This window comes from Seriola lalandi, unplaced genomic scaffold (assembly GCF_002814215.2).
Source record: "Seriola lalandi dorsalis isolate HSWRI2012SDOR001 ecotype SW California unplaced genomic scaffold, Sedor1 jcf7180002054958, whole genome shotgun sequence".
NCBI classification, from domain to species: Eukaryota; Metazoa; Chordata; class Actinopteri; order Carangiformes; family Carangidae; genus Seriola; species Seriola lalandi.
In genome coordinates, this window is record NW_019525509.1 from 229,162 (window position 1) to 239,572 (window position 10,411).

The 10,411-nt window shown below is 37.0% G+C and overlaps 2 protein-coding genes across 4 annotated transcripts; one reads left to right on the forward strand and one right to left on the reverse strand.

Moving 5' to 3' along the window:
• The first annotated feature begins 5,238 nt into the window (after positions 1-5,238).
• Positions 5,239-6,455, forward strand: LOC111645825 (trace amine-associated receptor 8a-like). Of its 3 annotated transcripts, none has more exons than XM_023395137.2 (2): positions 5,239-5,468; positions 5,633-6,455. In XM_023395137.2, exons 1-2 carry the CDS (start codon positions 5,296-5,298, stop codon positions 6,453-6,455), a joined length of 996 nt encoding a protein of 331 aa, XP_023250905.1. In that variant the 5' UTR covers positions 5,239-5,295. The 3 variants fall into 3 exon arrangements, with proteins under 3 accessions (XP_023250905.1, XP_087026854.1, XP_087026855.1); XM_087170728.1 differs by having other exon boundaries at positions 5,296-5,374; positions 5,632-6,455; XM_087170729.1 differs by having other exon boundaries at positions 5,296-5,351; positions 5,630-6,455.
• A 2,029-nt stretch (positions 6,456-8,484) lies between these two features.
• Positions 8,485-9,453, reverse strand: LOC111645874 (olfactory receptor 4P4-like). Its single transcript, XM_087170757.1, has one exon. It carries the CDS (start codon positions 9,451-9,453, stop codon positions 8,485-8,487), a length of 969 nt encoding a protein of 322 aa, XP_087026883.1.
• Positions 9,454-10,411: the final 958 nt, after the last annotated feature.

Genomic DNA, 10,411 nt, shown 5'->3' on the forward strand with positions numbered 1-10,411 from the left:
CAATAATCTGTGTAATAATTGGCAGGCACCTGACCAGTTCATTTTTAAATCCTATATGTACATAATGTGATACAACACAACTATGATTGAAGTAGTTTGAAGGAGTACTTAACAAAATTGATGTTGAATGAAGATGACATTTTTCTGTAAAAATATAATATTGGATATTCATGTAAACAGGATTATTATTATAGACCTCAAGCTCTGCAACTACCTTATACACAGTTTTGCAAGCAGTGACAACCAAAATCTCAACTTTTTTTACCTAAAGAAACAGTCATGTTTAACATGCTTGACATCACATTTCTGACGTAATTCAATGAGTGTTTGAACTCAGCAATATAACAATTTTTTATTCATGTAGCACTTTTCTTAACAAAGTTAGAGTGCTTTACAGAAAGAAAAAGGGGAATTAAAAACAAGAGAAAAACAAAAATCATGAAACAGAAGTAAGTTAGATGAAAATATTGTCTGAAAATAAAATACAACAAAATAAAACAACAACATATCAAACATTCATAAAAGCTTTCCGATAGAAAAATATTTTAGGAAGAGGTTTAAAAGATACTAATGATGTAGGCTGTCTGATCAAGATTGGGAGACTTTTCCACAGTTGGGGGCTCTGACAGCAAAGGCCCAGTCACCTTTAGTCACCTGCTGAGAGGTTTGAAAGTTCTTTCAATTGATTTACTTTCAAACAGTTTTCAGTGCAGAAACACAATTACAGAAACTGAAGAAAATGATATGATTTAATCTTTATTGAAAAAAATACAGTATAACCTGTTAGCTACTATATAGGAGAACAGTTAGATGAAGACATATTGATGTGCCTACTAAAGGCCATGAGAGGGCACCCAAGCGAACTGCAGTAGTAAATGATACAGCACAGTAGTTCTGATTACAAAGGCCAGGTTATACTTTCCAATCTGATGAACAACCCCTATGATTGTGTTTACACATTAAATAAATGATCACATCTGCTGAAACTTAGTTTCTAAATGGGCCAGGATTTGTTGGACATAATACATCAGTTGATCAAGGATAATTGCGTCAAAATAGGCTGTGTGCACACGTACATGTTCCCTTATTTCAAATTCTACTTAAAGCCAGTTATTACATTAAATCAGCCCCTTATAATAGCACAGTCACTCACTGATCAAATAACAACATATCAAAAGACCTGAAAGGCCTGAATGACTTCATACAAATGCAGGACCAATAGTCAACCAGCAGATGTCACCATGTTACTTGCATGAAATGTCCTGCAGCAACAAACTACTTTCAGCACTGTTGAAAGCTTTTTTTCCCTACATGATTACCCTTTGCCCTGGAATAAGTTGCAAATGCTTTGTGAAATGTATAGCTTCTTCTACTGCAGGGACCTACTATTAAAGAATGTGTTAAATCATAGAGGTAGTTTCTGATTCTTAAAGGATATACACTCACTAAGCACTTCATTAGAAACCCTATATTGATACTACGTACGGCCGCAAGATGCTGGAATCATTCCATTCCTGGCCATGTTGACATGATTGCATCACGATATTTCTGTAGATTTGTCAGCTGCACAACTTTTTTTTTATCTACCATAGTTAATTGCTTTTTGCTTTTAAAACTGTAGGTGAACCAATGCCAACTCCACTGCATATATAAGTCAAACACACAGCGGGCCCAGACATGTACACAAATCAGACACATACATATGCAAAAATTTGAATAAAATAACATCAGATAGCTGCTACTTGTGGATCATCCCACACTGGCCTTTTCCAGGTGGGCAAAGAAGGTTTTCCAAAATGGTCGAAAACCTCATAAATGAGTCATTCCTCAAAAACGTTTTTCCATCTGTATGACTGAGATCATGTCAGCCATCTTTGAAATGAAGGAGAAATCAGCCACTTCCATTCATGTAAGATTAGCCGTTTGGTGATATACAGTTGTGTGGCTTTAGGGAGGTGTGCAGTGGTTTGTGGGCCACTGCACACCTCCATTAGTTAGGATGGAAAACTTAGGGTTGACGTTGAAGGTTTTGTGCAAATCAAGAGATAAGATTGCCACCCCGGAGTTCCCCCTGCAGTTGACATAGATAGTATTGAGGAGGCGTCTAATATCAGAGAAGGTCTCCAAGCTGCCGTGCCAGGAGCCCCCCCAGGTTTGTCCCCCAGTTAAAATATTTTTTGTCTTAATTTTAAGAGGATATTATTAATTCGACTGCCATGCCATTGCCATTGCCCATGATGCAATTGTACTTGAATTTAAGTTTCATTATCTTGTTATAGTCCTTGTGAGATTTCAAGACTTGGTACGCCTCTCAAGAATGGGGAGAGTATTCACAATTTTTCTTTCTTTCTCCTTCTTAGCAGCAGACTCATATGAGATAATGTCTCCACAGATGTCTCCACCTTGTTGTCTTGCAGAGTGTGGAGTCAGACACTTTGCTGTTATCTTTCATTTCTATAAATTTTTGTAATTTAGTTGTAATATTATCAATGTATATTTTGTCAGTAAGCAGGCAAGGGTTGAAATGCCAGGAGTAGCATTGTCTAGTTAGGGAAAGATCATTGTTATGGGGCTATGGTAAGAGATTAATATACTCTGGCATTATGTATTAGTAACATGAGAGATTAAACAGGAATCGACCAAAAAGTAGTCTATTCTACTGAAAGATTTGTGAACACGAGTTCTCAGAGTAATTTGGGAATCAATGTAGAGACAAATTCAGTCAGTCTACCGTCCTCCTCTATCCCTACGATATTTGTATCATGTCTCCGGGAACGGGCTTCCAGGTCGAGCCCGAAGCAGGCTGTAGTGTTTCGTCAGCTCCTAGTATTTAGCTTGAAGTTCCTGCATTTGTGCTGCAAGGTCGTGAGCAGCCAACTGTTGGTTAGCCATGCGGACCTGTAGATCAGTCTGTGACGCTGCTAGCAACTGAAAGTTGGTTTCAAAAGCATTGAAACATTCATTAATGCCACGCCGAATTGACTGAGCCATCTCCTTGCATAGTTCTTTGCACATTGCATAGGTTTTATCTGGAAGCTTGCCTGACTCGGTGGAGGGGTTGCTGGCTGAGCTATTGTTGGTGACTTGATCATCAGAGGTTTTGGATTTCATTTCTAATCATTTCTAATCGCCTGGTCTCTGAGGTTTCCCTCCTGACCACCACACGCCTCAGTTCAGCAGCCTCTGTTATCCCGTTAACACACTCCCATAGTGATTCTTCCACACTATGACAAATGAATTATGAAACAAGAAACAGGCCTAATACTGGACCAGTTTTGGAGGTGATACATCTGTCATCTCCAAAACTGGTCCATGGGGTAAGGTTCAATAAAATGCTACATTTCAGTTCTATGTAACGCTGGTTATACATAATGTGACAATAAGTGCATCCCAAAAGTCTGCAAAGAAACTACCTTACTGTTACTGTAATTTTAGGAACAGCAACAACAAGCCCAGAGGTGATGTAAGCGAACTGTAATGAGAGTCATTAGGTCCTCTGCCGTGACCTCCCTGGTGTGTCACCTCTACAGTGGTGAACAGGCCTTGGGGAACAGGACTGGCTACAGCAATGTTTTATACAGCTAATTACTGGCTATTACATGGCTACTGTGTGTTGGCCTCATGGGATGTTCCACTAAGCAAACAACTCAAACTTATATATATATATATATATATATATATATATATAGATATTAAAAAATATCCCATCAGTTGTAGAGAACTATTGACCCCACACACTACTGAAAAGTCAGATACACAATATGGTCATTACAGTCTAAATTGTCAACATTTCATCATCCTCAATATCACTTGAGATTAATTAAACAAACTGCACACCAAGTCTGGGCATCAACTCAAACAAACAAGTAAAACGACGGGGTCACTGACAAATTTCAGAAAGGCCCAGTTGCATAACAGAAAAGGCTGCGAGTCATTCTTTCTCCAATGAGTCCTCCACACAATTATCAACAAAATACATATGATTGTTGAAAAATGAGGTTTGTTTTCTGATTTGCCACCACTGTGGTTGTTGTTTGGTTAGTCATAGTTAGGATTAAAAGAGAACTGATGTCACTGAGCAATCATTTAGCATGCATGGTATATATCTCCTGTTGTTTCCTTGTAACCTCTGCCTGCTCCTGATAATGCCTTTAAAGTAAAACTAAATATACTTATATATTGTAAACAATCACATCACAGTTTACAGGTCTGTCATGACTCAAGACAACTAATACCCTTTTTACACAAAAATGTGTGCGCATAAGCAGGTTTTTAAAACATGGGAGAAAGTTTTTGGCCACATCATCCAGTCCTGATCTTCCCATTATAAGTCAGGGAGTCACCATAAACAGTAGGACTCATCCTGTGGGACCATGAATGTCCATTCCATATTTAATGAAAACATCATGCCAGTAGTGCTGGGATAGATGGATGGGCAGATCAACAGACTTTTTGTAGATTGCCATTATTCAGGTTAATTGACATGGGGTAAAAACGTAAAAACATGTTTTAGCCACTTGTCAAAGTCAAATGCCCACTGAAGAAAACCAATATCAGTTTCAGTGTACGCTTTATTTTGTATATTTTCACTGCTTTATCTTGCTGTCAAACAGCCTCAGATGATAGGGCCAAAGGTACCACAGATCAAGAAACCAGTCATCATAAGCTGTACGCAGTCAGAGTAACAGCGATGTTTCGAATTTTGAGAGGCATGTCAGTGTATCGGCCGTAATTATGTAATTGCAGAGCTGTGGGTGTATAATTGCAAAGCCCACCTCAAGAAGCATATAACAGGTCTCTAAGACTAATTGGGTTATTCAGACCTACTGTAATGGCAGGTAAGGCGATGTGGGCAATGTGAAAACATTCATCAGGAGAACAAAAGCTAAGGCAGAAAGACAGAGTTCAAAAACAGTCTATGGGTGAACAGAACCGGCAGGCAGAACAAGAACAAGGCTGCAATTCCATGCCAACTATTCAGTCAGTCGTTTGGAAGTTCCTAAAAATATGCTGTTGAATTTTTGGAAGTTCTCTACACATTATTTGAGTATTTAAAACAGGCTAGGTCAGGGTGAATTAGTGTTAGGAAGAGGAATCCCATGTGGAACACAATGATGAAAACTCAAAAGGACACTGACAAAAAATAAAGGTTGGATGAGTGATGTTTTGTCTGCTACAGCGGAAAAACAATTCAGCAGAGGAGATGTGAGAGGGAACACATAAATCAGCAGTGTTACAGAGAACTTTAGTCAGAGAGCTGACAGAGCTCAACAGCTTCTCTTCTTCTCTGTACTGATGGAGGCCTTAGAAGAAGTTGAACTCTGCTTTCCACAGCTCCACAACGCCTCCTGCAAGAAGACAAAGCGTCCTCACTTTGAGGCCATTATGACTTACATTATACTGTCCTCCATCTCTCTGCTCACCGCAACTCTTAACCTGCTGGTCATCATCTCCATCTCACACTTCAAGTAAGGGACACGTAAGCATGCATTGAATTGAAAGAGATTTTTATACATGTCAGAGTTTGATGGAAATTAATTTTATTGTATTTTAGTCATTTCTTGTGTCCTATAAATATAATCATTCACATACAGTGATTTTTCTGATATGTGTGTTTTGTCTCCGTTTCCAGGCAACTCCACACCCCCACCAACTTCCTCCTTCTCTCTCTGGCTGTCTCAGATTTCTTCGTGGGCCTCTTAATGTTTTTTCAAATTGTGCTCATAGATGGCTGCTGGTTCCTCGGTGACATCATGTGTGTTGTGTACCTGTGTGTAGCATATATTATTACCGCTGCCTCAGTAGGAACCATGGTATTAATATCTGTTGACCGTTATGTGGCTATTTGTGATCCTCTGCATTACTCCACCAAAGTCACTCAAGAAAGAGTTCAAGTCTGTGTTTGTCTGTGTTGGATAGGTTCTTTAGTCTTTCAAAGTCTGATGGTGAAGGAAAATCTGGAAAACCCAGGCAGGTATATTTCCTGCTCTGGTGAGTGTGTAGTTGTTGGTAACTACATTGCTGTATTCGCTGACCTGGGTTTGTCCTTTGTTGCTCCTGTCATCACCATCATAGCTCTTTATACGAGAGTATTTGCGACGGCTGTGTCTCAGGCTCATGCCATGCGCTCTCACAAAGTAGCTGTCACATTTCAGGGTTCAGTGACTGTAACTTTTCAGAAATCTGAGCTGAAAGCAGCAAGAACTCTTGGTATTGTAGTAGTTACGTTTATGATATGTCTCTGCCCATATTACTTTTATGTCATTGTCCTTACAGCCCAGGACATCTTGCTCAGTGCTAAATCTGCTGCCTTTGTGATATGTCTGTTCTATTTTAATTCCTTTCTAAACCCTCTGATATACGCGTTTTTCTACCCCTGGTTCAGAAAATGTCTTAGGCTCATTGTTACATTTCAGATACTGCAGTCTCACTCTTGTGAGGCTAACATACTGTAGAGAGAGAGAGGGTATGCTGACTAAGATAAATACTATGAAATAAATATTATAACTATCCAAGTTGCAGAGTATTAAAAAATATGTTTGTTCAAAGTGAAAACATGCCTCTCTTTTAATTGAATGCCTGATATGTCACAGAAACCCATGGAAATAGTGACCATTGTGAGCTGTCTGTGCTCAGTTTTACATTTCAAATATATATATATATGCATATTTTACAGAAATGGAATCTACTTTAACATTGCAAGTATTTACGTCTGCAATATTTTTACTCATGCCACACCCTCAGCATTTATTTAGAAAAGCAAAGACATATTGGCACACTCCTTGGGTTAAGACTAACAGCAGTTATAAAGACATATCTTAAAAGTTTTCAAGCTTTAGTTGCTCTAATATGTTCCCATTTTGTTCAAGAATTGAAATAAATGTATTTATTTTTCAAATAACACAAGAATCAAGTAGTAACTACAGTACTACTTATACAAGTATGTGGAGGGGGCACATACAGCAGGAGATGTTTAGGCCTGAAATCTTTATATGAGTCTGGGGTCATGTGTTGATAAATAAATATTGCAATATATATATGATATTAATATACTATTATCGTTATTATTATAATTATTATTGGTAGTAGTAGTAGTTGTAGTAGTACTATTTCAAATAGTTAGCTGTTAAATAATACCTTGTCTACTCTCACTTGCCACTTGTTATTACACCTATACAATTTATTGTAATCCAATACAACATATCTGCTACATATTCCACATTTAGGAAGATTCTAATGTTCAGTTTTTGTTGGCACCGTTAATTCATCAATATGTTTATTAAGATAATAATAATATTCTGCTTCATTCCCTTATAAAAACAGGTCATAACTTACTACATGACTACCTCCATCTCCATCCCCATAACTGGCCTTTTAGCTCGCTAACCTTTTAGTCCATTGCCATGTTCATAATTGTATATTTGCCACTTGTTATTTTCTTGTTTTTGTTAGTATGTTAACATGTTCTTTTTACAATATATTTACATGCTTTCCTTGTATTTTACTTATTCTATACGTTTGTTAACTTTCTTTTATTTTAATTGTCCTTTGTACAGCATTTTGGTCAGCTCAAGCTGTGTTTAAATGTGCTCTACAATGAAGTTGACCACATATCCTTTAAGTATTTTTCCAATGCTGCATATTGGTGTGATGTCATCCAAGTACATAACAGGTTAAAAACAATGCCCCATCTTCTCTGTAAAGGCCAAGTAGTGTTATTTTCAAATACCAGGAATCTGCAAAGAGAGGGTAAGTTCCCATATGGAAACACCATGCAGTAGAGGGTATATTAAAACCTCTTTGACAGTCTCAATTAAAACTGAACATTAATATCTTTGTAAAGGTAAAACATACAGCTGATCCGTTCTATTGGTTTATTGCATTCGATTTTACAGGTGTGCTTAGTAAAGTGTCACTTTCAAAGAGCAGTGGCAGGACTTTGTTGTTTAATGCCCACGATTCCCTGAACACAGGCCAGTAATGCAGAGGTGCTCAATTCGAGCCACACTCTAATTTGTTTCCTTACTGGTTTAACCAGTTTCTGTATGCAGGCATTAGCATAACATACGTGGTCTGAAGGGCCAATGTAGAATCCATCCGTTGGGCTTTTTGCTGTCACTGATGGCCTTGAGCAGTTCAGTCAAGTTGATGAAGCCCAATATGGGAAAATTTCATTGGTCAAATGATATTGGTGAAGAGGCCAAATTTTTACTACAGACCACAATTTGCTGTTCCCTACTACAGATCCTTTTACTCTCTGTGGGTACACATTGTGCTGCATCGATCCTCCATCAATATAATTCTATTAAAAATTTTAACAATTGCATGTGGAACATTGCAATCACAGAACATTTCTTGCTCTTAGTGACATTGATAAATGTCTTATAAGTCAGCAAGATTGAAGCAGATTGAAGTTTTGTATTTAAAGCAATTACAGTTTTATTGACAATTTAACTGATGTTCACAATCTTGAGTGCAATGTATTTAAAGTGTAGAATTGAAATACTCCATGAAAATGTAGAGTTGAGATGTTTTTAATATCAACAGATTTTTACAAGCATGTCTAATTTTTGACAGTTTAAGACCATACATGACTGGATTTAGAAGAGGCTGAATGGTCACTACATACATAGACAAGGCAACACAGAGAGGATATGGAACTGACTTAAATCTCTGACTGATCAAAATATAGAAACTAGCAAAGACAACACTAATGATAGAAACTAAGTGTGGAGTGCAGGTATCCAAGGCCTTCATTTTGGTCTCTTTGGAACCTTTTAAACACACACGCAAAATTTGTATATAACTGTATGTAATATAACTGACAGGACCAACAACAGTCATAATAAGGCCAAAAACCAGATCATGGACAAGTGACACTGTTCTGTCTGGTGAACAAGAAAGTTCAACTACAAGGTGATGTGTACAAAACACTTTGTTGATAACAGTCCGACAACGTTTCATACGAATAGTGAAATACAATAAAACTCCAACCTCTACAAACGAAACTATCCAGATAACAAGTATGACAACTTGTACTTTCCTTTTAGTCATTATGGCATTGTAATGTAAAGGCTTACAAATGCAAACATATCTATCATATGCCATCATTGTCAATGTTCCAAATTCAACACCTACATATGAATGAATGTTAAATATTTGAAGGAAGCAGTAAAAGGCAGAAATGTCATGAGCCTCTGACAAAATGTGTACCATCAAACAGGGCAGCATAGACGTGCTGCCATATATTTCATTAACAAATAAACTAAACAGAAATAGATACATGGGCTCATGCAAATTTCTGTCCAAATAAATAATGATAATAAGAACAGTGTTGGCTAAAATAACTGATACGTAAAATAGCAGTGCCAGAGTGAAATACAGGTACTTTAACTGTCCCATGTTTCCATACATAGCCAACACAAATGACACAATCTCTGTTGAGTTCTCCATTGACCTAGTAAAGCACAAGAATACATTTGCTGATTTTCCTTTTAAATACATGTGGTAGCAAATGTTGAAAACTCAAAGACTGTTAAAATCCAAGTGTTTCAACATTAATGAAGAAAATTAATAAAATACATTTCTTACTTTAAGAATATCTGAAACCCTGAACAAATAAGCAGCTATAAGATTTGATTAATTCATAGTCACAGAATACAATTTTAGGAAAGTGTGATTCTACTTTACTTGCTTATGTACTAACAAACTTGATCATTTTAGAAGACAGCATCACAACATTTAAAGAGAAACTGTTATTAGGAGAACTATTAAAAAAGACGTAAGATAAATTAATGTTTGTGAGACCCATTTCCAAAGAACTATTAGATTTTGTGAACCATGTAATTGCAGTTTTGGACATACCATGTTGCCATATCAGTGATATCAAAACTTCACCTATGAGTCAAACAGAGGGATGGTCAACAGAAAACTGAAGACCGCTGTAACCTCCCTTCCCTACTGAGATGAACAGAAGCAGTTGCTAAACCTTTATACTGCTGTCCTGGCAGTAGAAACGTAATGCCAATTGAGACTTAACTATTTTTTTTCTTGTAGTATGCAGCCATGTTCACATGTAGAAAGTATTTTTTTTGTGTATTTATTTTTATTGTTTTAATAACAAAGAAAGAAAAAACAAACAAACAAAAAAAACAAATACATATTAACAGTAGTTGGTGGTGCTACACAGAACAGTACAGATTTTTGACAGAGGTTTTTGACATGCGACAAACAGGACATAGGACATAGGTAATGGCGCAGTGACAGAATAGCACTAGTTCAGTTTTTATACATTAAATTGAGAAAAGGTTGCCAGATTAAAAAAAAGACTTCCTCTTTAGCAGACATAACGTACCTGATTTTCTCCAAGTGTAATACATTTCCCAACTCTTTCAGCCACATTTCAAATGTA

Excerpts from the sequence above, each read along its gene's own strand:
- LOC111645825 (XM_023395137.2), top strand. The coding sequence starts at position 5,296 with ATGGAGGCCTTAGAAGAAGTTGAACTCTGCTTTCCACAGCTCCACAAC. Across the intron at positions 5,469-5,632 it reads ATCTCCATCTCACACTTCAA|GCAACTCCACACCCCCACCA; the intron begins GTAAGGGACACG and ends CTCCGTTTCCAG.
- LOC111645874 (XM_087170757.1), bottom strand. The coding sequence starts at position 9,453 with ATGGAGAACTCAACAGAGATTGTGTCATTTGTGTTGGCTATGTATGGA.